At 42.9% G+C, this 27,328-nt stretch overlaps 1 protein-coding gene across 2 annotated transcripts; it reads right to left on the bottom strand.

Annotated features, from left to right (window-relative positions):
• Positions 1–251: 251 nt before the first annotated feature.
• On the bottom strand, positions 252–27,328 carry gtf2h2 (general transcription factor IIH, polypeptide 2). 2 transcript variants are annotated; one of them, XM_052020382.1, is made up of 16 exons: positions 27,289–27,328; positions 24,744–24,827; positions 22,275–22,352; positions 18,151–18,187; positions 17,928–18,014; positions 16,098–16,148; positions 14,185–14,239; positions 13,150–13,255; positions 12,904–12,994; positions 10,866–10,953; positions 8,575–8,682; positions 6,521–6,584; positions 4,853–4,956; positions 3,265–3,367; positions 2,145–2,184; positions 252–1,170 (listed from the first exon to the last, which is right to left on the bottom strand). In XM_052020382.1, the coding sequence occupies exons 2-16, from the start codon at positions 24,797–24,799 to the stop codon at positions 1,060–1,062; spliced, it is 1,179 nt and encodes a 392-aa protein (XP_051876342.1). In that variant the 5' UTR covers positions 24,800–24,827; positions 27,289–27,328; the 3' UTR covers positions 252–1,059. The 2 variants fall into 2 exon arrangements, with proteins under 2 accessions (XP_051876342.1, XP_051876343.1); XM_052020383.1 differs by lacking the exon at positions 27,289–27,328 and adding an exon at positions 25,437–25,455 and having other exon boundaries at positions 262–1,170.

The raw sequence follows: 27,328 nt of genomic DNA, 5'->3' as shown, positions 1-27,328 counted from the left end.
CCACGGTGCGCCCCAGCCGTGGGCAATTCCTCTCCTCCCACAGACGCTGCTCGACCCACTGAGTTCCTCCAGCAGATTGTTTGTTGCTCCAGGTTCCAGACCTGCCGTCTGCTGTGGCTCCAGAGCTGATGAGAACGTGGGGAGAATAAACGTGGAATTAACCTAAGATTGGTGTAACTGGTCGGTTGATGGTTGTTGCTGACCTGTTTCTGTACTGAAAGTCGACCAAAAAATCAACAATCGTCACATTTCATTGGATATCTTTTTAATTTGAAAATAGAACATTTTAAATGTATGTATTGCTTACACTTCAGTGGTATAATACAAATATTACACTGGGAAAATACAGCATTTGCAGAGGTTTTGTCAAATTTATCAAAAATTCTTCCTCTCCATTTCTCAGGAAGATGCTGACTCAGCCCAAGCTCCTTGGATGCAAGCAATCATTCTTCATGTGGAAACTTTGTTTAATCACTGAATGCCAGTCTGACTCCTGACCACACAAAGCATATGCAATTTTAATCAGAGCTCACTGGATAGGAAAATTGCCAGATTTTCTTTATCTGCCCTGGAACCACAGTGCTTCTTGTTGAATCCCTTATTTATCCCAGTAGCTATTTTAATTAGTTATCATTTTGAAATGGCTGCAAGGGTTCTTGGTCACATGGCTCTAAATAATTATGTACAAAGTATTTACTAACCAAGCCATCAAGGCTCTCCCAATTTTGAGGTGACACTCGACAAAATAACATTTACAAAATTAAGGATGGGGATTCAGTAATGACTGTAAACAGCCAAAAAGCCAATATTATACATCAACATCAGTGCGAGCAAGATTTTGTACTGTTCAAGTGAAATGTATGTAACAAATGGTCTTGCAAAACTATTTGTTCTTCACAGGCGATGTTTGTAAAATGATTCTGATCAGAATCAACAATACCAGTCTAGCTCTCGTTTTCAGTGAAAAAGGCTCTCAATTATGAATACAGATCTTTATTTCCCCGTAACAGCTAAAATATAGTTGGTTATTCATTGATCTAGTATTTTATTTGATAGGCATTAAGGATTGGATTGGTTGTGAATACATCCAGGACAACAGTGCAAGGTATCATGAATAAAAATATCACACTCCACGCAGTAGATGCTCTGGCACACATTGCAGATATATACCTACAAGAAATAGAAGAATTATAACCTTAACATTGCAAAAACATATTGTCTATTTTATTTAACCTCCCCTCCCCAAAATCCTGTGCTTCTCATTCTGAAGTGAAGAGGCAAGCTGATAATTCAGTCAAATCTATCAACTCCACTATTTGGCTGTTTACAACACAAGGGTAGTTTGTTCTCTAAATCCTTTTTCAGTACATGGAGGGGAGAGGCCTTGTGGGATATGGGCTGAACACAGGAAATCGGGACTGACTAGGTGGACAATGTGGTTGGCGTGGACTTGTTGGGCTGAAGGGCCTGTATCTGTGCTGTATTGCTCTGTGATTCTTAACAAATATAGTTTTGTTCAAATGGGTATCAACCAAGACTATTTAACTAAACAAAATGAAATTCTAATCTAGTTAACTTGATACAGCACTGTTTAAATACTGTAAATTTATCTTCTGGGTTTTCTGCATGAGACATTTCAAGGTTCTGTACCAGGTACAAAAATGACCTACCAGAGATCCAAAGTTGTAATAAGTCAACTAACTGGTTAATGCCTTATCAAGTGGTTGGTTTATCTTGCAGGTAATCTTCAGTATACTGCCATAATGGCTAGTTGGGTAGCACATTCCAACATTCAAATTGGAAACAAAAATCCACAACCAGACTGGATTTACGGTATTACATTGTTTATTAATTTACAGGTGCAACACTCCCTTCAACTCTGACTGGAATTCTGTTCACCTGAATTCTAAATAAGATCACCGATGGAGAGCTTGTAAACAAACAGCAATTCATCCAAGTAATCCAATGTATTGATATGTTGTAACAAAACTAGAGTCAGGATCACTTTGACTAAATATAATATTTATAATTCACCACATCAAGAGGCCAATTTCTCCAGCTCATATATGTGGCTGCAAGACTGACAACATCCAGGAATTAACCCTAAGAAGCTGAAACATTAATCATACATTTACAAGACTTACATTTGGATCTTGCAACTCCCCTTGGCAACCTTGACAATACCTAAAGATATAGACGGAAAAATGAAACACTTTTTTTGAACACTTTTTCTTCCTTTTACTTCTCATTAAAAAACTAAGAAACAGAAGCACAAGTAGGCCTTTCAGCCCTTGGTTCTCGGATTGAATGGCCAAACAAACACAAATAGTATACAGATTGAGAAGCTCTGGTTTCTTCCTCCCTAAGCCAAGACCACATAGGCTTATTATGGTACTAACTGCAGAAACTAAAGGCTATACATGCAACGCTATACATGGGAGCTTTCTTCTCCAATTAGCTAAAACACAAGATAAACTTTCTCGGCTATGTACAACTAACCCAGTAAAAGCAAGAAGAAATAAAATCACATATATTCAGATTTCACAGGATGCAAGAACTATCACAAATTTTAAACATCTGCTTGTCGTAGAAAAATTGGTGATTCTGTGAAGTTTGCTAAAGGTAGAGAAAGAAAAACAAAACTTAATTGAGTCTTTTATGTAATAAAAGTGATATACACTAAGATCTTATCGTGTTGTCAATTGCAAAGTGAATCCTGCTGTACACCACAGAAAATCTGTTGTTATGCCTGCTGACATTTTCAGCTAATCCAAGGGAGCTTTACAATCCATGGCTTACTTTTTATTTGTGCAAATGCTGCTAATTATAATACAGCCAATTTATTCACACTCAACAAATAAATGCTTGGCTAAATAAAATGTTTTCAGTGTGCTATTTGAGAAATAAATATTACTTCAGCAGTAACACTCTTTTGAGTAATAAAATGGGATCTTAAGATGAAGATGGGCCTCAACTTAATGTCTGTTCTTCTGATAATGCAGCAATCCTTCAGTAATGTCTTCAAGTGTCAGCTGACAGCACAATGAAATCTCCAACAGGACTTGCTCATAACCATTTACTTCAGGCAAGAATGCAACCCAGATAAATATCAACAAACTACTGGCTTATTACTATATTAAATAAAAATCCTATCAAGGATATTTTCTCTGATAAAGATGTAATTTTATTATCACAAGAAACATTTTTTTCAGTTTAATTGTAGAAAACATTTTGATATATTTCCATCCATGTTACTTTACCTACCGTTCTCCCTGAATCTCTTCTAAGGAAATTTCTCTGAATGCATCCAGTGGGAATAGATGATGGTAAGACCTTGCCAAGTGAGGTGCAGAGACTAATGTAAGACCTACCATAAACAAAAAAAAAGCACTGTCAGGTTAACTTATAATTAGAGGCGTTTCTCAAGATACCATTTATGCAGACCAAAACAGGAGCCAAGTACACAAACAGTATATAAATATTCAAAACAGTTTTGAATTTATGTGGCATTAATCTTCACATGAAATGGGTAATGGGAACAAGTACAAAGAGCTTCCAATGAAAAAAGCAAACTAAAATATGGTGTTCTCCTGTATCAGGCTTAGAGTTGGACCAAAGTAATAATCGAAACCGAGTTCTTGGGATAAAACTCTGAGAAAAAGATACAGATTAAATCTCCAAAGGGATACAATATGGAATTGACTTTTCTGTAGTCAGTGACCTATCTGCAGATTATGATTTTGACATATATTACCAAGGCATCCAAACTGCAACCTATTATCCATGGCTATGTGGCTTACAAGATACCAGACCAATTCAAGCAGTAATGCTAAAGTGAAACAGTTATTTGGTCGCCTTCCTCAAAGCTGCTTTAAAGAGTATGTCGTGAATCTGGTTCTTTGAATTACTGGTCCACTCATCCTAATTCAAGTCCCTCCAATCTACACTCAGCGCTGTTTCAAAGTCATAAAGTCAAATCAGAATTAAAGATATTTATGACATGAGGTCACCACTGGCTCATCCTGCCTAGTCAAGAAAAGATATACAGAATAATGCTACTTCCCAACCCTCTGTTTACATCCATATACAGCCACTGAATCAAGTATTCATACAAGGTCTTTGCAAATGCACTAAGGAATTCTGTCTCTACCAGTCTCTCAAGCAGCAATTTTCAGTTCATCATCATTTTCTGGGCAAAATGAAATTCTCTTCAACTTCCCTCTAATCCTTTTCCTAACCACCTTAAGCTCATGCCCGCTACTTACTGACCATCTGCCAGGTCCTTCATAGTCGCCCTAACCCATCTGCACCACCATATTTTGTAACCTCCACTAGTCTGCAGAAATAGCCCCAGCTGATCAACCCTGGTAACATTCTCTTTGAACCTATGGACGTGGGCATGATCACCTCCTTGGGTGCACTCCCTTCCTATCACCTGGGTCCCATTCACAGTGGCCCTGGTTCCCATGCTCCCTTTAAACTTACCTGATTAACTGGAAAATTTATTATAGCACTGCCTAATATCTAAAAAAGTGAATGAAACATATGTTGGGGTATTAATAGAAGTAATACCCAATAGTTCAGAAAATCTGCTCATTAGGCACCAGAATCCTGAATGTGCTGGATAATTGGAGTTTTACCACAATGACTCTTCACCTTTCCTTATGTTTTCTGCTAACCTTGTATACATTCTTCTCCTGTTTATCTCCATGCCACTGCTTTCGTCAAATTGTTATACTTACCTTCACCAGTGCAGTTAATACATCCCAAATTTATTGCATTTTCCTACTTAGTCTCCACCTTCACATGACTGCTGAAAAATCTCAGCACTTTTAAGTTACAAAGTACTCACCACAGACTTTACACTCCACAGGCAGCTCAGCATATTTAGCTCTACACTGAGGGCAATAATATCCACCAAGTGTTAAGATTGGCCCACTACTGCTATCCAAATGTCTAAAAGCAGAAGAAAATTTAAATTAACCCGACATAATTGGTAATATAATTGTAGTCAGTTCACAGCATGAAGTTTGCAAATCTCGGGACCATATAATGAACATTCCAATCCCAGCAAAGAACAAGAATAGATGCTGAATCAAGGTCCACTGTGCTAAATTCCAAATCAAGAGAAATGTGTAGGGAAAGATCAATAGGAGGCAGTGGCATTTCCAAGAAAGGGGAAGAAACAAGATGGTAGACTCCAGCCTGTTTCATGGGGTACAAACAGAATTTTGAGATGTTTGCCCAATGTCTCAGCTGAAAAAGTTACTAGGCTAGGTAGGTAACATACCCAGTATTCCAAATGATCAAATACAAAAGACAAAGTTTAAAGCACTTGTAACAACGTTTAGCCAAGATCACCAAGAGAATGATTCATCTGAGCTTCCGACAGATCTTCATCACAGAAGCCAGCCTGCAGACAATTTGCGTGTACTGACTACAGCAAAGGTTATGGGACCAGACATAATCCAGGATGCAGTGATATAGGCCTGGCCTTCATCTGCCAAAGTTGTAGAAAGGTGTAATCTATAAAAAGCAAAACAAATCCAACCTGACCAAATGTCACCTTGATTTCCTCCCACTAATCAGCAAAGTGAAGGAAGATGTTGTGATGTGTGGACAGTGTCATTAAGTGGCACTTACTCACCAATGACCTATCTCCTGATGTTCAGTTTTAAATTTGGACCACTTAACTCCAGACCCAAGGCCACTTCTGTAATAACACAGTATTCAACCCCTTGATAGATAGAACAACAATGACGCATGTTTCAGCTTATCAAAATGAGTCTGTTTTTGATTTACTGCATCCTCACAGGGAGATTGACTAGCCTCTCACTTTTGTCACTATCCACTGCAGCTGGTAATTACCTAAGATCTGGCCGCACTACTAGCCGTACATCAACACAGCTGTTACTTTAACTTGACTACAAAAATTACAGGACTGAGGAAGACACAAACATAGAAATAACATGCAACAAACAATCTGCTGGAGGAGCTCAGCAGGTCAGGCAGCACCTATGGGAGGAAAGAAATCGTCAACGTTTCAGGTCGAAACCCTGTATCAACCCTGTCCTAACGCAGGGTTTTGACCCAAAACGTTGAAAATTTCTTTCCTCTTATAGATGCTGCTCGACCCGCTGAATTCCTCCAGCAGATTGTTTGTTACTCCAGATTCCAGCATCCACAGTCGCTTCTGTCTCCACTGAAATAACGTGCAAGGTAGATGTAATTTTACATATTTCTGAAGAATAAGTATGGTAACTACCGAAAACAAGCACCTGGACCAAACTTCAGTCACATTACAACTACTGATATTTCACTACTTGGCAGCACATTAAATGCAATACAGCTCATGGCAAACAGGATTCACTGGGCCCTATAGGGGAGAGCTCTGGAGGGACACATGATGTTTAGCAAGATTCCCAGTGATACAGTCGACCTTGCAAGCACGAAGATGCAAGGACAGGATGAGGTATAGGTGTATAATTTCATTTTGCTATCCAACTGCCAACATACTTACGCCATGCTGAAACATGGTTTTGCATTCTGATCAGATAAAGATGCCATTGTATGTTGGGGAAAACCTTACAAGAAAACAGAAAATGAATGTTTTATTAAAGAAATATTAAGTTCCTAACACAGTGAACATTATCAACCAAAACACCTTTTGTGCAAGAAGCTCATCTCGTCACTGACGTTAATACCAATGCAAATGGATGTAATTTAATGAAGTATCGACAAAACGGATCTGATCGTTGCCAAAACTCCATTTTTTCACTATTCCCCCTAATCATTGATTATCCTACAGTTCAAAAAACCTGCCTCTCACAGCCTTGAATATGCCTCAACAGCTCTATAAGGTAGAATTCCAAAGACTCACAACTCTTAAAGAAATTTCCCCTTATCTCTACCTTAAATGGCCATCCCTTATTCTGAAAATGTGCCTGATCCTAGGAACAGCTACCCTAGCTCCACAGACAGCTGGACTATGTAGCATGACCTGTTCATTTCAATGGGTCAGCAACTTTGAATGAATACACATGCAGGTAAGTGGTTTATTTCATTTTGTTCTTAATTAACCTAGTTTTTTTAGGGAGTATTTTTGTTTAAAAATCCACTTGAACTGCTTTTAAGTGCTCTAGTCACAATACATTTAAAAATATTTCAAAGAGCTACAACAGCAGCAAGCTGTCAAAAAGCCAAATGATCAGCGGGAAGTAAGAGCTGAGGATCCACTCCCTGTGGTCTAGTCACTGCTTAAAGGCAGCTCCACATCATAGGTGACCACAACTACCAGGTCTACAGACTGAGAATTATTTCCCCATAAAATCTGGAAATAGTTAACCAAGGAGATTACAATCCACATAACATTGGATTTCCCAGGGCATGGAGTCTGTCACACATTAATTATGGACTAGTACAAAAAAACTCAAAACCTGTGATAATTCTGTATTGATTGTTTGGAAATCCCAATGGTTCAGCCTCTGACTCACTCATTCATCCAGTGCAGGGTGGGGTCAGGACTATCTGCATGTTGTGTGGCTGGGGTTGGCAACACTGGGGTTCAGGAATGTGGGCTTGAATTTTCAGCTTGTTTTGACAAACTGAAACATACTACCTGAAACTCACCGGGCTCCCTTCAAACTCACCAGGTTAACTGGAAAATGTATTATATGTTATGTAATATGTTAAAAAAAAGTATGTTGCGGTATTAATAGGAATAACATCCAATAACCCAGGAAAATCTGCTGCTCCAGCACTACCAAAGTTCCACAGGTGACAAATCATCAATGTTTTACTTTTAATTCACAAACACTTATAAGCTTTTGTCAGAGGACTGATTTCTCTTGGTTATACTTGAAAAATCCGCAAAAACCTGCTTGCGCAACACAGATGTTGAAGCTGATTCAGTGATTCCCTTGAGAAGAAGGGAAGCACTGAAACAATTTCAACATTTAACTGTGCAAGATGTTGAACCACAGAAATCCCTATCAATTTCACAGTGAAATGTTAAATTGCTGTGATTACAAAGTTCAGGCCATTATGTTCTCAAACCTCGAAAAGCAAAAAAAAAATTAGATACTGGGAATCCAAAATAAAAACAGAAAATGCTGGAAATACTAACTTTGAGATTTTACTCTGTTTTTCTCTCCATAGATGCACCTGACCACACCTTCTGTTTTTTTTAATTTAAATTTTCAAGTCTGTTAGCCAGATAACAAATATCTTCAATACTGGAATGTTTATCCTCTCACAAACTGAAATTTTTGCAGTGTACCAAGAAGTTGCCTACAACAATCTTCATGACATCACAATGAATTCAAATTTAGTGTGCCATCGTTAATAAGGAAAAATACTTGGAGCAACACACAAGGAGCTGGAGGAACTCAGCGGGTCAGGCAGCATCAATGGAGGGAAATAGACTGATTCTAGGAATACTGCATTCCTTGGTGCGACATTACTCCAAAATAGAAAGAAATGAAGGAAAAAACTTTCTAGTTATCACATGAAAAAAAAATCACAAGATGCAAAGAACATTATGTACTACAGGATTCTGAGTAAGAATGTGCTTACCCATACGAATGAGAGAACATTCTGAATTGGAGTTAGCCGGTGGAGGTCGAACGTGATAATTAAGCAGATCTCTAAAATGACTCTCATCTAAAATAACATTGTGTACACCTAGGAAAGGAACACATAAGTAACAGTCACATCCCCAAGATATCAATATTTCTAAAACTAGAATATTCCATTTTCAATTTGAGGGATGGACTTTCTCTCTCTCTTGATTCCATGGATCTTTAGGCTTCACATTAAGTGTTACCCAAACAGCAGATGATCATATTATTTTCTCAAATTTTTTTTTTACTTCATAGGAGGCCATTTGATCCACCTAGTCTATGCCAACTCCCTGAGTGTTCCCATCAGTCCCACTTCCTCAATTATCTCCTATAATCTATTCTCTCTCACATGCCCACCCATTCCCCCCAGTTCTCTTGCCGAAAGAACTAGACTAGGGGCAATTTACAGCAGCCAATTAACCTACCAGTCTGTCTTTGGAGTGTGGGGAAAAAACTGGAGGCCCACAAGATATAAAAGCACATTTTGGGGACGTGCAGATTTTTACAATGCCTTCAGACCTTTACCAATCATTGCCTGGCCCCTCCCTGTAGTCAATGACTGGAACTGAGAAGTCATGGAGCTGTAGAGCACAGAAATGGGCCCTTCAGCACATCACATCAATTACCCGTCAACACTAATCCCATTTGCCTGCATTAGGTCTGTATCCTTCTATGCCTTCTCTATTCAAGAGCCTGTCTAAGTTTCTCTTAAAATTAATAGCATGTTGATTCCACCAGCTCCTCCGGCAGTGAGTTCTAGATATCCACCAGCCTCTGCTAAAAGATAAACTTTCCCCTGAAATCATCTTTAAAACTCTTTTCTCTCACCTGTGCCGTTTTTGATGCCCCCACCAAGGAAAAAAGGATTCTGACTATCTATCCTATGATGCCTCTTATATACCCTTATCAGCCTCCATTTACTCCAGGGAAAACAAGCCCAGCCTATCCATCTCTCCCCATAACTAAAGTCCTCCAATCCAGGCAACATCCCGGTGAATCTCCTCCGCACCCTCTCCAGCACAACCACATCCTTCCTGTAGTGTGGTAACCAGAACCGCACATAATACTCCAAGTGCGGTCTAACCAGTTTTCTGTAAAACTGCAACATGCCATCTTTTATATTCTACCCCAATCTATGAAGACAAGCATGCTGTATGCCTTTTTCATCACCCTATCTACCTGTGCTGCCACTCACAGGGAACTACAGATTTAAACGCAGAGGTCCCTCTCTTCACCAACATTCCTTGGTGCCCTACCACTTACTCTAAATGTCCTTCTCCTATTTGACAAAACAGGGAAGATTTCAGCCATGAAATTGTGACCCTCTCTCACCATTCTGCATATCTTGAGTTTGACAAATTAACAACCAATTGCAAAATAATCTCATATAATCAATGATTTCTGTATTAAGTAGTATGATCTGGTTGGGTTTCAGACTAAACTCATACAAACAAAAATCATAGTGCAAAACTGGCTTAATAGTTTAAAGATAATGTGCGTAACTGAGCAACTGGTTATGTGCTTTGCTTAAGACTCACTGCATTGTGTTCCATCCCCAAAAGTCACTTTTGATTATGTGGTATGTGATATTTGGAGGCACCCAACATTAAATATATCATAACTACCATCTTTCTCACACATCATAAAGCAAACATCCATGGATGTTGGAAATGTGACAGTTAAAAAACTCTGGAGAAACTCAGCTGGTCAGCATTTAAGGAGAGAGGAACAGTTAATATTTCAGGTCAACCTAATGAAAGGTCATCGATCCGAAATGTTAACTCTGCTTTTTTCACAAGTACTACCTAACCTACGGAGCAACTCCCCCACGCAGATGGTCATTTATATTTTTCTACCAGACTTTCCTTCCCATCCTTCTCCTAGTGCTCTGACCAATTGCTAATATTCAACTAGGAACCCACAGGAAAAGTTTCGGCAGACTACTTGAGGACATGGGGCATTACAGCTGGGCCCAGTTCTTCACTTGAGCAACATTCAAGGTCAGAGTTTCAACAAAGGATTCTGAATTGTAACCTGAAATAGGAAGCCTTCTGCTCCTTAAATACTGTGCCTTCACTACTCTCCTGGTTGCAATCAGGTAACTCAACATAGATTTCCAGGATTCAGTCACTCACCATCTTGATCATTGAAACTCTGGGTAGAACTTAAAGCGAGCACACCAAAATAAGTATCCACCATTTGTTTAACGCTGGAAAACTGAGTTCATTAGTTCAAATAACCTACCACCAGTTTCACGTGCGAGAACAGTGCAAACTCGAACTTCTGCCGATAGACCAATCACAGACACACGGATTTTAGTGGCTTTCAAGCACTTAAAGTTTAAAAAAAATGTATTAGCATCACTATATCAAAAATCTTAAAATACTCAACGAATATTTAATAAGTTACAATACAATTCTGACTGAGATTACAATTTTCTTGCCCCCACCAACACCACCCCGCCCCACCACCCCCCCTCCCCTCCCCCCCCCCCCCAAAATTCCTTCTCCAAGGCCTTGAGTTTATGCTGAGGTACTAAGAACCTTCCAGTTCCTCACCATGATCATCAATGATTTAAACAGGTCTACAGCAGACACCATCTCCCTGGCCCCACGCTCAGCTCTGGAGCATCTGGACAATAAAGACACCTACATTAGACTATTGTTTATTGACCACAGCTCTGCCTTCAATACTACAATTCCAAGCAAACTCATCACCAAACTCCGAGACCTGGGACTCAACACCTCCCTCTGCAACTACATCCACAACTTTCTGACCAACAGACCGCAATCAGTGAGGACAGGCAGCAACACCTCCAGCACGATTATTCTCAACACTGGTGTCCCACAAGGCTGTGTCCTCAGCCCCCTACTCTACTCCCTGTACACTCATGACTGTGTGGCCAGATTCTGCTCGAACTCCATCTACAAGTTTGCAGATGATACCACCCTAGGGAGCCGTATCTCAAATAACAATGAGTCGGAGTACAGGAAGGAGATAGAGAGCTTAGTAACATGATGTCATGACAACAACCTTTCCTTCAATGTCTTCAAAACAAAAGAGCTGGTCATTGACTTCAGGAAGGGGGGTGGTGCACATGCACCGGTCTACATCAACAGTGCTGAGGTCGAGAGGGTCAAGAGCTTCAAGTTCCTAGGAGTGAACATCACTAATAGCCTGTCCTGGTCCAACCACGTAGACACCATGGCCAAGAAAGCTCACTATCGCCTCTACTTCCTCAGGAGGCTCAAGAAATTTGGCATGTCCCCTTTGATACTAGCCTCCCCTCTATACTTCTCACTGCCTCGGTAAAGCAGCCAGCGTAATCAAAGACCCCACCCACCCAAGACATTCTCTCTTCTCCCCTCTCCCATCGGGCAGAAGATACAAAAGCCTGAGAGCATGTACCACCAGGCTCAAGAACAGCTTCTATCCCACTGTTATAAGACTATTGGATGGTTCCCTAGTGTGATAAGATGGACTCTTGACCTCACAATCTATCTCGTTATGAACTTGCACCTCACTCTCTACCTGCACTGCACTTTCTCTGTAGCTGTGACACTTTATTCTACATTCTGTTTTGTTTTACCTTGTACTACCTCAATGCACTGTGTAATGAATTGATCTGTATGAACGGTATGCAAGACAAGTTTTTCACAGTACCTTGGTACACGTGATAATAATAAACCAATTCCAATTTACAGCGAACATTACAATTTATTCAATGCAGATTTACAGCTTCTAGCAGAGGTAAACCAGACAGCTATTAGCAGTGGAAATTCTGCAGTTTTCTCTTTCTGTCCAGGACATCAAGTCACTATAGCACCTTTTCAACACCCCAGCAGAGACCACTGACTCTACATAAAGTTAACAACCAAGCCTTTTGGAGATTTCACTTGTCGGAGGAACTATAGAACTCTTTGCAGTTGCATGTGACCCAGCTTTCTAAGTGGAAAACTATACTCCCACCCTCACAACACAAATTATATCAATTCACTTTTGACCAAGAAAGGAACCATGAATATTTTGAGGAAATATGGAACAGTAGTTCAAGGTGATGCCTCCTCCAGCTCAATGGAAATCACTGAACAGGATTAATCATTCCACCCCTACTCCACCCAACAGCAAGCTTTTCTATTGGGAAATTTGTCACATGAAGAATCTAAAGTAGTAACCTATATTCTAGAATTCCCAGTCTAAAAGCGTCACCCTGCCCCCACTCAATATAGACACACAGCAAGCCAGCAACACGAGCTATGAAGAAAATATATCAAACATTTACCTTAATAAGATCATAAATGTTAGATGGGTCACAAGTTGTAAGACTACTAAAGATCACAAGTATTTCACGACTGGTATGTCCTGGCATGTGCCTTTTGGTTGAGAAGAGAAAACCAAGGTAAAGTCATCTGTAGTAATCCAATACAAACTTGAACAAGAAAGAGCAACACATGTACAGGAACAGAAAAAGGGAGGGAAAAGCAGTGAAAAACTATAAAGGTAGTAATCAGGTTCTGAAGACACTTACTTCAGAGTATCCATGGCCAAAGAGAGGGAATTATAAAGAGATGGCTCTCCACTGCATGACACACTGACAGCTTTACTTAAGGCTTCTTTATGCTTCTTCGAATTTCCTAATGCAGAAGCAATAAGAAACTCATCTTAATTTGAAAAGTACAATTGGTCTCAGTGCCAAGGAGAAGGGAATAAATCACTCATGGTTCTTCTTCCTGATAGCCTTCTACTGAACTGCTGCTGTACAACGTTGATTCACATGATTTTATGATGGGGGTGTGATGTCAGATGTGATTGCTCTAATACTCGTGCATCAAATAGCTTAACAGCACTTATTGTTAGGTTCACACAAGGAAACTCACCTGAGAAAGACCGAGGATTGTGGGTTTTGTATGAACCAATGATGCCAAGGAAGAAAACTGAGTGGGGAACGATAGGAATGAAGAGATTTTAATAGGAAAACCTGTCACTCCTAAAGAAATTAAACGCTCAAACTGATGCATTTCATTGCACACTAATATTAGTAATTAGTGGAGCCAAATATGTCACTTTTGACTTGAATTTTTTTCCAGTGTCAAAAGTAGAAAAAGACGAAAGCAGCTCCTGGAGGCTAACTAGCAATTTCCTCTTTTCAAAATAAAACCTGTACCTACTGTGTGACGAGTAATAAAGATGTGAATACCACTAATTTGTCCAAATCACATTAACTTTATCAAATTTGAAGAAACAGAACCAACATAATTCTGGGAACACCGTGTAACATAACTGAAGCTTTTGTATATCCACCCGCAACAAGTTGTACACTTATGAGTTAAGTTGAATGCTACATCATCCATTACGAATATTGAAGGAGTTCATTTCAAATAACACTCACAATGGGCAGGAAGAGAGATATTTTAAAGAGCAGGAGTGAGAGCTGGATTCCAGCTCTTCAGATCCCTCAGTACGTTTCTTAATTTCACAGCTATTTGCAGCTGAATTTTCTGCCACACAATGTGTATTTGTGCGTGTTTTTTATTTTAAGGTAGTATAGAATATGCTTCGTTACCTGCAAGTTCAGTAAGCTTCTCTGCCCTTTTGTTTTTTGTAGAAATAATACCAATCTAAAAATTAAAAGAAACAATATTGTAGTAGTAACGGGTAATATTTTGCCGCAATGAAAAAAAAGACTTTAGACTAGTCCACGCTACACCCATCAGCAGCCTTGGATTGTACCCCATAATTAAATAACAGAAAAAGGTCCGGAGGCTCAGATATAGAATCAACTGGTGCTGAAAGCAAAAGGTACTGCACAAGGAAAAAATACTGAAGTTATTCTCAGTAATACAATTAATTTAATTGATAAGGCTAATTCAACTTATTCAGTCTGATTCTTTACTTGAAATAAAACAAAATTTAGAAATTTACAGATTGCGCTTCTGCTAGAACTCAATAGAAAAAAATCACAATCTGTACGATCGGTATGCAAGACAAGTTTTTTTTTACTGCACCTCGTTACAAGTGACAATAATAAACCAATACCAATACTCAGACCTATGTAACAATCATTAAAATGATCCCAGGATTAAGAGAGTAGAGTTATGATAAGAGACATGAAAAACTAGAAATACATCCAGTAGAGTTGTGAGCATTAAGTCGATCTGACAGAAACGTTAAAAATGTATTTTTAGAGCATAGTCAGAGCAGTAAATTAGAGACGCCTCACAAACACCAGTGAGATAAGTGAGATAATAGAGTTTTGGTGATGTAGGTTGAGGGATAAATATTGACTGTAAGGTCAGAAGGACTCCTCTGCTCGATGTGGAATGCACACACAAGGCCTTTTACATACACCGGAGAATGCCAGAAAGGACATTGGTTTAAAATCCCACCAAAACATCTCTGACAGTGGAACACTCCCTCAAATTGAGGTAGTCAAATTGAGATATGTGCCTAACACTACAGAGTAGGGCACAAACCAATGGCTTTCTGATTCACAAGACAACCAATGTACACAGACTTTTTAAAGTGTTTGACAGAATCAACAGCAAAAGATTTCCATTGGCTTGGTTAATAGGTGGCAAAAATTAAACGAAAGCATAACAGAGGAAGATTTTTCTCTGTACAAAAAAAATTAAGTTGCCTAATGAAGAATCAATGTCACATGAAAGAACAACTTGAGTAATAATCTAAAGAAGAATATTAAGTACAGAAAACTGGGATCAGAAATGATGTCCAAAATTTACTCAACACCCAAAAAAGCCAATTGACTCAAGATCACATAACAATTGTGTGGTATCTTTAAAGTAGAAAAATAGCATCAAATCACAAGCAGACAAAAATGGGCACCAAGACAAAGAAGATATTAGATTAGGTAACTAAAATCTTAATCAAACAGGCAAGTCTTAAGGAGCATCAATAACGGAGGAATTGAAGAGACAGGTGTCTAGGGAGAGAATTCCAAAATGTAAAGCCAAGAAAGCAGAGGGCACAGCTGGGTGTGGTAGGGTGAGTGATGCACAAGGTGCCAGGCTTGAGGAATGCAGAGAATTTGGAAGGCTGTGGGAGGTTACAAGGAGCTTCCAGGCCAAGAAATGATTAAACAGAGGATGAAATATTTAACGGCAAGAAAGTGGAGGCTCCGGAGCTAATGCTAATCAATAAGCGTGAGTGCTGGGTGAACACAACTTGGTGTAGACCAGCTAAAGCTCAATGAAGATGGAAAATAGCTGGCAGACCATGAGGGTGTTGGAATTACTGGAGAAGACATCAATACAGATTTGCTCGAAGATACATGTTATATTGTTACAGCCACCTCAGGGGTCAGAAAGATTGTTGTACAGCATTTAAGTGAGAATGGGTTCAGGGAAACAGGAGATGTGTATCATGAGCTCGGATATCGAAAGTAGAGAGAAAGGATATAAAGTGAAGAAAAATGTAGGAAAGACTAGATTTGTCTTGACCCACAAATACTTGTCTTACCTGACTAATAGGATTTTGGTCAAAGTATTCTTCTACAAAGTATTCCAGCAACTGGGGAAAAAAGAAGAATAATGCTTGCGTGCTTGAATGTAACAAAGCAAGCAACCCACACAGACTACAAGCTGAACAATGTACCATGTGTCCTTCAAGAACCCTGTAGTACAGGCTTGCTGCAGATAGTCCCGCTTGTATCCTTTTGTTATTTGAAAGGGGAGGGCTGTAGAATTACACCTAATCAACCCTAAGGCACCTCAGTCCTTAAAAATAGGCTGAAACCTGAACTTAGTTTTTCTCTTCACAGATGCTGTCCGACGTGCTGAATATTTCCAATATTTTCTGTTTTTATTTCATATTTCCACCATCTACAGTATTTGGCTTATGCTTAACCAGGAGATCTTTGCAGCAGACAGCAGGGAAGGAAGTAGGAGACAGTGAGGATAGCACTCGAATAGAACATGGAACAGTACAGCACAGAACCTTCGGCCCACAATTTGTATCAAACTAATTAAATTAGTAATTAAGTGTCTAACTAAACCAATCCCTTCTGCCTACACAATGTCCATATGCCTCCATTCTCTGCACATTCACGTGCCAATCTAAGAGCCTCTTGAATGCCCCCATTGTATCTGCCTCCACCACCACCCCTGGCAGCACATTCCAGGCACCCACCACTATCTGTGTAAAAAACTTGCCCCTCACATCTCCTTTGAACTTACCCCATCTCACCTTAAATGCATGTCCTCTGGTATTAGAGATTTCAACCCTGGGAAAAATATTGAGGATGACATTTGAAAATGGACTCTGAGTTCAGCATAACCTGCATGGGTTTCCTCCCACAACCAAAGGACTTTGGTAGGTTAATTGCCTAGTGAATATTGCCCCTAGTGTGTAGGTGAGTGGTAGAATTTGGAAGCAGTTGATGGGAAATGAGGGGAGAAATAAAATGAGATTAGCATAAGTGGGTGTTTAATGGCCAATACAGACTGCGTGGACTGTTTCTGAATTGTATGGATCTATGACTATAATTCTGTCTTCTCAGCTCCAGGAGGATAAAATCCCTTCCCATTCAAAGCTGACAAAACAATGTATTGAAAGGAACTACAATTCCTCAAGCAAATAATTGCATCTGTGAAGTGGTACCGAACCACATGGAACAGATTGTTGCCAATTAGTATCAAGTCTACTCAAAGCCAGTAAATACTACTGACCAATGGGAGAAAAGATGATCCAGAGTTTGTGTTCCTTACCCTTGAACAATTTTTCATCTTGGAAAATGCATCATGTGGACATCAGCAGGAAGAGAGAATTGAGCTTACCATTTCTGCGCTTTCTTATGCTCTGACCTCAAACCGTGGTGACTGATACCCAGTGGAACCCAGGATATATGGGAAAATAACTGAAGGAAACACACTGCCATCAGTTAGGATTCTACTCCTCACCAGTTTCTCGTAGCACAAGTGATTTGTTTACAACTACCACTCCACTCATCAGCCTGAAATTTTTCTCTCATCTAATATTAAGGACTGATATCTCTGGGGCTGGCGGGTGCTAAAACAGAAAATCAAGGCCATTAACTTTACCTCTTCTATTTATGTAATAACGCAGATTAATGATTCAATTAGCTCAGAAGAATAAGTAATACAAAAAAGAATAAGGACTTGGTAGTGGGCACAGATAGGGACACGGAAACAGAAAAGTTGTTGGCCCTTCATTGCATATTGTTTCAACTAAAATCAGAGCACCTTACATTCTTTAATGTTCCAACCTGTTATTACGTGGCCAACATGATATACAAAAGTTAAAAATCAGAAAACATAACTTTTATTTCACCTTTAAAGTTGAGGTAAGTCGGTTCGGTTTCAAGTCTTGGTCTTCCATGGATTTAGACACGTCTATTATCACATACAAGTGCCGCATCTTTAAATTGGAATAAATAATACAAATAGAAAATAATTATTATCCAGAATATCTTGCTTTGTGTACAGCACACAAACCAGGATCAAAATATCATTTACTCAATTAGTAGTTTAAAGATCACATATAAAACACTCACCATACCAAGTCTAACTTGTCCATGTGATTCAAAGACTCTACATAGGAGAAACAACAACAATTAAAGGGAACTGTACAGAAGTCAAAATGCACCTGTTCAGTGGTACACTGATTATTTTAACATGGATCTATCTACCCTACGGTTATAAAGTGGGAAGAACAGAAAAATACTTCTCTATATGTGACAGGCAGTTTTTTGCGAAATTTGCATTAGCTTTTCACATCATTGAATGAGGCCAAAGTCTCGAAAAGAGCTACACACATTCTCCCCTCCTCGTGCCCACAACCCTTCCTCTTTTTCCCCATCATTTTCAAATATTTATCCATTTCCTTCTTTAAATGCAAGAATGAATTCCACTTCTGTATCTGGGCATTATATCCTCACAATCCTGTGCACACATCCTCCAAACATACCATTGATTTTTTGTGATTTTCTTATCTTTTACTTTGGACTCAGCAAGTAAAGGAAATGATTTATTTCTAGAATCAAGGAGCTGTTTTAAATACAAGGGTGGGCAAAGTGCTTTGCTGCAGTGCATTGAAACAGAGGTCATTCGATCGCTTAATGTCAAAATTTGAAGCAGATCATACAGCAAGAAAGCAAGTTCATGAGATTTGATTTGAATTACTTTAGCAAAAAGCTGACAATATGATAAAATGAATTGTCGCTGTAAATTTCTGTGGTTCTTTACTGCGCCAAGTTTGATAAGTAGCAACTGGGCTCTGTCAGATTTCAGCCAGACCTATGCTCAGGGTTACATTTGATTTCACCGCCCCTTGTGCTGGATCAAAGTCATAACTATTCTCATTACTTGCAAATGAGGCTGCATCCTCAGCCCTCTACTCTACTCCTTATACACTCATGACTGTGTGGCCAGATTCTGCTCTAACTCCAGCTACAAGTTTGCAGATGATACCACTGTTGTAGGCCGTATCTCAAACAGCGATGAGTCGGAGTACAAGAAGGAGATAGAGAGCTGAGTGGAATGGTGTCACGACAACAACCTTTCCCTCAATGTCAACAAAACTAAAGAGCTGGTCATTGGCTTCAGGAAAGGGGGCGGTGTACATGCACCGGTCTACATTAATGGTGCTGAGGTCAAGAAAGTTGAGAGCTTCAAGTTCCTGGGTGTGAACATCACCAACAGCCTGTCCTGGTCAAATCACGTAGATGCCACGGCCAAGAAAGCTCACCAGTGCCTGTACTTCCTCAGGAGGCTAAAGAAATTTAGTTTGTCCCCTTTGACTCTCACTAACTTTTACCGATGCACCATAGAAAGCATCCTATCTGGATGTATCACAGCTTGGTACGGCAACTGCTCTGCCCAGGACCGCAAGAAGATGCAGAGAGTTGTGGACACAGCCCAACTCCTTGAACTTTACCATAGCCTTGGAGAGGGATAGGAGCAGGCGATATAGGAAAGTATTTAACTGGGGGAGGGGGAATTATGATGCTATTAGGTAGGAACTTGGTAACGTAAATTGGGAACAGATGTTCTTGGGGAAGTGCACAGAGGAAATGTGGAGGTTGTTTAGGGAGTACTTGCATGGGGTTCTGGATAGGTTTGTCCCATTGAGGCAGGGTAAGGATGGTAGAGTGAAGGAACCGTGGTTGACACGAGGCATAGAGTATCTTGTCAAGAGGAAGAAAGAAGCTTACATAAGGTTTAGAAAGCATAGATTAGACAGGGCTCTGGAGAGTTACAAGGTAACCAGGAGGGAGCTTGAGGATGGACTTAGGAGAGCTAAAAAGGGGCACGAGAGGTCCTTGGCGAGTAGGATTAACGAAAACCCCAAGGCGTTCTACGCGTATGTGAAGAATAGGAGGATGACTAGAGTGAGGGTAGGACCGATCAGGGATAAAAGAGGAAACATGTGCCTGGAGTTGGAAGAGGGAGGGCATGTCCTTAATGAATACGTTGCTTCAGTATTCAACAGTGAGAGGGACCTTGACGTTTGTGAGGATGGCGTACAACAGGCTGATACGCTAGGGCATGTCGACGTGAGGAAAGAGGATGTGCTGGAACTTTTGAAAGACATTAGGATAGATAAGTCACCGGGGCTGGACGGGATATATCCAAGGTTATTACGGGAAGTGAGGGAAGAGATTGCTGTGCCTTTGGCGATGATCTTTGCGTCCTCACTGGCCACAGGAGTAGTGACAGATGATTGGAGGGTGGCAGGTGTTGTTCCTTTGTTTAAGAAAGGGAGTAGGGATAACACTGGGAATTACAGACCAGTGAGTCTTACTTCAGTAGTGGGCAAATTACTGGAGAAGATTCTTCGAGACAGGATTTATGGGCATTTGGAGAAGCATAGGCTGATTAGGGACAGTCAGCATAGCTTTGTGAGGGGCAGGTCATGCCTCACGAGCCCAGTTGAATTCTCTGAGGATGTGACAAAGCACATTGATGAAGGTCGAGCAGTGGATGTGGTGTACATGGATTTTAGTAAGGCGTTTGATAAGTTTCCTCATGGAAGGCTCATTCAGAAAGTCAGGAAACATGGGATCCAGGGAAACTTGGCTGTGTGGATTCAGAATTGGCTCACCCATAGAAGACAGAGAGTGCTAGTAGATGGAGCATATTCTGCTTGGAGGTCGCTGACCAGTGGTGTTCCACAGGGATCTGTTCTGGGACCCCTGCTCTTTGTGATTTTTTTTAATAAATGACTTGGATAAGGATGTGGAAGGGTGGGTTAGTAAGTTTGCTGATGATACAAAGGTTGGTGGTGTAGTGGATAGTGTAGAAGGTTGCTGTAGATTACAACAGGATATTGATAGAATGCAGAGCTGGGCTGAGAAGTGGCAGATGGAGTTCAACCCAGAAATGTGTGAAGTGATACACTTCGGGAGGTTGCATTTGAAGGCAGAATACAAGGTTAATGGCAGGACTCTTAGCAGTGTGGAGAAACAGAGGGTTCTGTTTGCATCATTATAGGAAGGATGTGGAAGCTTTAGAGAGGGTGCAGAGGAGATTTACCAGGATGCTGCCTGGATTGGAGAGCATGTCTTAAGAGGATAGGTTGAGTGAGCTGGGGCTTTTCTCTTTGGAGAGGAGGAGGAGGAGGAGGAGAGATGACTTAATAGAGGTGTACAAGATGATAAGAGGCATAGATCGAGTGGACAGTCAGAGACCTTTTCCCAGGGCAAAAATGGCTAACATGAGGGGACATAATTTTAAGGTGATTGGAAGAAGGTATAAGGGGGATGTCAGAGGTAAGTTTTTTTCTCCCCCACACAGAGTAGTGGGTACGTGGAACACACTACCAGCAGAGGTTGTGGGGACAGATACATTAAGGATATTTAAGAGACTCTTAGATAGGCACATGAATGATGGAGAAATGGAGGGCTATGTGGGAGGGAAGGGTTAGATATTAGAGCAGGATAAAATGTCGACACAACATTGTGGGCTGAAGGGCCTGTACTGTGCTGTAGTGTTCTATGTTCTATATAAAGTGAACAGGTAGCCCAATACTGACCTCCATTATAAAATAAAATAATTGGTTAAACATTATTTTCCATGCTTTAATTAGTTTCCTATCCACGCTCTAATAACATTTACCTTAATTTTCTCGATATACTCTGATAGAGGCTCTAAATCTTACCAAATACCATTAAGAAAATTTACACGTTCCTGTCAAAAATCTCCATTATTCGTGCAACTTAAGGGTTTGCAGATGCGTGCGCTCTCTCACAAATCCAAGTTGACTCTCGTTAATTAATCTGCATCTTACTGGACAAGTGCCACCTTCAGCTCAGATGATGACTTCGAATCACGTTAATTAGGCTGATTGAACTATTGTAAACTACTTGATGCTTTTCAGATAAAGTAAGTTACTATAGTTCAGTCAACCTAATTAACGTGCAACAAACAATCTGTTGGAGGAACTCAGCGGGTCAAGCAGCACCTTTGGGAGGGGGAGGAAGCCCTGCATCAGGACCCTGCATTCTGAGTCAGGATAATTTCCAAAACCAAATGATATTTTGTCTAAGACTCTGCTATTTCCTCCCTTATTAAACTTGTGCATCCCGAAGTGCATGTCCTCAGTTCCACAGTACATTAAATGCATTCTTGTGTTATTGTGCCTCAATGAATTAAAATATATTAACTTGCATTCTCTTACCTTTTCCTTTTCTCTTTGAAGAGAAGATCATCAACTGTGGCTTTAAGAGAACCTGACTCATCCTCTTTTAGGACTTCCCTGTAAATAAAAGTAACAGACTATCAGAGGGGGATCAGGGTTAACCAAAAAATTCCAAACAAATCATTGTTGTCATGCTGTCTAGGAGAAGAACAGGCATGGTAGTGTAATGGTTAGCGTAACACCATTACAGCACCAGCGACCCGGGTTCAATTCCGGCCACTGTCTGTAAGGAGTTTGTACGTTCTCCCCGTGTCTGCGTGGGTTTCCTCCAGGTGCTCCGGTTTCCTCCCACATTCCAAAGACATATGAGTTAGGAAATTGTGGGGATGCTACGTTGGCGCCAGAAGCGTGGCGACACTTGCGGGCTGCCCCCAGAACACCCTACGCAAAAGATGCATTTCACTGTGTGCTTCGATGTACACGTCTTAAATATCAATTTTTTTTAATGTAGCAGGGCAAGTAGTTAGTGATACACATGGAATCCTGAGATTCATAAAAGGAGGCAAAGAGTACAAAAGGAGGGTAGTTAGGGTGAACCATATAGACACTGGTTAAGCCATATCCAATTCTGATCAGCTCACTTAAAGAAGCATGGGACAGTTTTGGAGAAACACAGAAAAGATTTACTGGAATGGCTCCAGGAGTAAGGCATTTTAGTCAGAAAGTTGGTCCTGAAAAGCTGGTTTTATTTTTCATGGAGGAAAAAAGGGTTGAGAGATAGAGGTGTAGAAGATCATATCTGGTTTATCTCGGGATGTTCTTCCTATTAGTGAATGAACCAGTGGAAAGATTTTTTTTCCCTTGGACAAAATTTAGGGGCGGCACGGTAGCATAGCAGTCAGCGCGACGCTATTACAGCGCCAGCGATCGGGGTTCGATTCCCGTTGCTGTCTGTAAGGAGTTTGGAGTTTGTACGTTCTCCCGTGTCTGCGTGGGTTTCCTCTGGGTGCTCCAGTTTCCTCCCACATTCTAAAGACGTACGGGTAGGTTAATTTGGGTTTAAATGGGCGGCGTGGACTCGTTGGGCTGGAAGGGCCTGTTACCACGCTGTAAATAAAATCTAAAAATCTAATCTAAAAAATATTTTTAAAAAAGTTCAGAAAAAAAACTTTCCATATTCAGAATACATCCAAACTCATCATCAAGCTTCGAGACCTGGGTCTCTGTACCTCCCTCTGCAACCTGATACTCCACTTCCTCATCAGCAGACCTCAATCAGTGAGGATTGGTAACGACATCTCCTCCTCACTGATCATGAACGTGGGTGCACCTCAGGGCTGCATACTTAGCCCCCTGCTCTAAACAACCGTGTGGCAAAACACAGCTCCAATGCCATCTTCAAATTTGCCAACGGCACTGTTGTTGGACAAATCACAGGTGGCGATGAGTCAGCATACAGGAGCAAGGTAGGACAGCTGGGTGAGTGGTGCCACAACAACAACTTGCTCAACATCAGCAAAACTAAAGAGCTGATTGTTAACTTCAGGAAGGGGAAGGAGGGTGAACATGCGCCAGTCTACACTGGGGGAATCGGTGGCGGAGAGAGTCAGCAGCTTTAAATTCCTGGGCGTTAACATATCAGATGACCTGTCCTGGGCCCAGCATATCGAGGCAATCACAGGGAAGGCACACCAGCAGCTTTATTCTCTTGGGAGGTTAAGGAGGTTCGGCTTGTCACCAAACACTCTAACAAACTTCTACAGATGTACTGTTGAAAGTATCCTGACTAGTTGCATTGTGGTCTGGTATGGCAATTCCAATGCTCAGGAACGTAAGAAGCTGCAGAGAGTAGTGAACTCTGCCCAATACATCACGGACACATCCCTCCCCACCATCAGTAGCATCTACAGGAGGTGCTGTCTCAAGGCATCAACATCCATCATCAAAGATCCCCACCATCGGGGCCATGCCATCTTCTCACAGCTACCATCGAGCAGGAGGTACAGAAAGAAGCCTCAAGTCCCACACCATTATAAAGATAGGATATCTTTATTAGTCACATGTACATTGAAAAACACAGTGAAAGGCATCTGTTGCGTAGAGTGTTCTGAGAGCAGCCCGCAAGTGTCACCATGTTTCTGGCACCAACATAGCATGCCCACAAGTTCCTAACTTGTACATCTTTATTTTGACACTTTGATTGAAATGGCAGCACGGTACCTTTCACACACACCTATGACAACATTTAATACCTCAGTTCAATCCTTTATCCATTGAGGAGCACTCTCTCAATATTACACCAGAGAATTAGCTTGGACTTTTGTCCTCAAGGATATGAGTGGGATATGAACCTGCAACCTACTGACTTATGATGCAAGAATTACTGCCAAATAAGCCACAGCTGAAGTGAGTCGATATCAAATCGGATGTCCAGTTGGTCGCTGTGGAGACCAATGACATACACGTGGAGATAAATTATACGGCACAGAAATACCCCACAGTACTTACCAAGTCCGTTCATAGCCTCCTTCCCACCTCTTGGTTTTTTCTGATTCATCATACATCTTTTGATGCTTTTTGTCTGGTTATTACCTTTGAAATAAAAAAAAAGAAAAATTGCTATTTTTGTACTATCCAAAACTCATGCTCCTTCTACTCCACCCGTAATTAACACTACATATCGGAATAAAACAAAGTCTCCAACTCCTCACTCTGGGCTCAGCTCACAAATCTTGACAGCTAGTGACATCTAGGAAATTCTGGAAGACTCATAATTAAAATTGTATTTTTTAAAAACTCAATCTCCCTGTTGACAATTTACACAGTGAATACGTTAATCATTGGGACCCTATTGTGTCCTATATCCCTGCTTATTTACACACACACACACACACAAAGTTCAGTGGAACTACATGCCATAAGGAGCTGACGGCTTTAATATCGAAGGCAGGGTGACAAAATATGTGCAGAGATTTGGAAATGAAAGGAATAAAAGCACATTTTGTGTAACAGAGTAGCCAAACATCTTTCATTGCAAATGAATGGGGGGATAACATATCAAGTCCAATCCCTCAAAGTGTACCCCCAACCCAACAAATCCAACCACCACAACACACGCAAAATGCTGAATGAACTCAGCAGGACAGACAGCATCTATAGAGGGAAATAAACAGTTGATGTTTCAGGACTGTGGTTCTCAACCTGAAATGTCAGCTGTTTATTCCACTCCCATAGATGCTGCCTGACCTGCAGAGTTCCTCCAGCATTGTGTGTGTGTTGCTCCAGATTCCAACATCTGCAGAGTCTCTTGTGTCTCTGTAAATCCAGCTGCCTCTGCTCCTTAAACCACAACCCTTCCTCCCACTCCCAACAATCCCCACCCCACCATAGCTGTCCCTGAGCCCTCAAATCCCAAGCCCCAGCCCCGTCCCAGGAGCCCAGACCACAGAGCACCAACGCCACGAATCCCGCTCACCAACTCGCTCACTGCCCTGCTCCAGCAGATCCCAAACCCTGGCCCCAATCCAAGCCCAGCCCCCCTCCCTGTTCCCTCTCCCCTGTCCCCTCTCCCCCCACCGTCCCCCATCCAACCCCAGCCCCCCTCCCTGTTCCCTCTCCCCTGTCCCCCCACCATCCCCCATCCAAGCCCAGCCCCCCTCCCTGTTCCCTGTCCCCATCCCCCACTCCCCCCACAGCCTCCCCACCACCAGCCCCCTCTCCCCGTCCCTCCACTCCCCCATTCACCCTCCCTCAATCCAACCCCAGACCCCTCCCACCCCCACCCCCCCACCCCCCTCCCCATCCCCCCTCCCTCCCTCCTCCCCCTCTCTCCCCCTCTCCCTCTCCCCCTCCCCCTCCCCCCTCTCCCCCTCCCCCTCCCCCTCCTCCCCCCTCTCCCCCCTCTCCCTCCCCCCCCTCCCTCCCCCTCCCCCTCCCCCCCTCCCTCCCTCCCTCCCCCCTCCCCCTCCCCCCCTCCCTCCCCCCTCCCCCTCCCCCCCTCCCTCCCCCCTCCCCCTCCCCCCTCTCCCCCTCCCCCTCTCCCCCTCCCCCTTCTCCTCCCCCTCCCCCTCTCCCTCCCCCCCTCCCCCCTCTCCCTCCCTCCCCCCCTCCCCCCTCTCCCTCCCCCCCTCCCCCCTCTCCCTCCCTCCCCCCCTCCCCCCTCTCCCTCCCCCCTCTCCCTCCCCCCCTCCCTCCCCCTCCCCCCTCTCCCTCCCCCCTCCCTCCCCCTCCCCCCTCTCCCTCCCTCCCCCCCTCCCTCCCCCTCCCCCCTCTCCCTCCCTCCCCCCCTCCCCCTCCCCCCTCCCTCCCTCCCCCCCCCCCCTCCCCCCTCTCCCTCCCTCCCCCCTCCCCCTCCCCCCTCCCCCCCTCCCCCTCCCTCCCCCCCTCCCCTCCCCCCTCTCCCTCCCTCCCCCCCTCCCCTCCCTCCCCCTCCCTCCCTCCCCCCTCCCCCTCCCTCCCCTCCCCCCTCCCCTCCCTCCCCCTCCCCCCTCTCCCTCCCTCCCCCCTCCCCCCCTCTCTCCCCCTCCCCTCTCTCCCCCTCCCGTCCCCCCCTCCCTCCCTCCTCCCCTCCCTCCCCCTCCCCCCCCTCTCTCCCCCTCCCCCCCTCTCTCCCCCTCCCCCCTCTCTCCCCCCTCTCTCCCCCCTCTCTCCCCCTCCCCCCTCTCTCCCCCCTCCCCCCCTCTCTCCCCCCTCTCTCCCCCTCCCTCCCCTCCCCCCTCTCTCCCCCTCCCCCCTCTCCCCCTCCCCTCCCCCCTCTCTCCCCCTCCCCCCTCCCTCCCCCCTCTCTCCCCCTCCCCCCCCCTCTCTCCCCCTCCCCTCCCCCCTCTCTCCCCCTCCCCCCTCCCCTCCCCCCTCTCTCCCCCTCCCTCTCCCCCTCCCCCCTCTCCCCCTCCTCCCCCCTCCCCTCCCCCCTCTCTCCCCCTCCCCCCTCTCCCTCTCCCCTCCCCCCTCTCTCCCCCTCCCCTCTCCCCCTCCCCCCTCTCTCCCCCTCCTCCCCCCCCACCCCCACCTCCCCCCCTCTCCCACCCTCCCTCCCTCCGTCCCTCCGACTCACCACCAGCTCGGGCTCCCGGTGTCACACACAAACTCCTCCG

Source organism: Pristis pectinata, chromosome 7 (assembly GCF_009764475.1).
Source record: "Pristis pectinata isolate sPriPec2 chromosome 7, sPriPec2.1.pri, whole genome shotgun sequence".
Lineage (NCBI taxonomy): Eukaryota > Metazoa > Chordata > Chondrichthyes > Rhinopristiformes > Pristidae > Pristis > Pristis pectinata.
The sequence above is the reverse complement of the archived record's forward strand: the minus strand, read 5'-3'. Positions and strand labels throughout refer to the sequence as shown.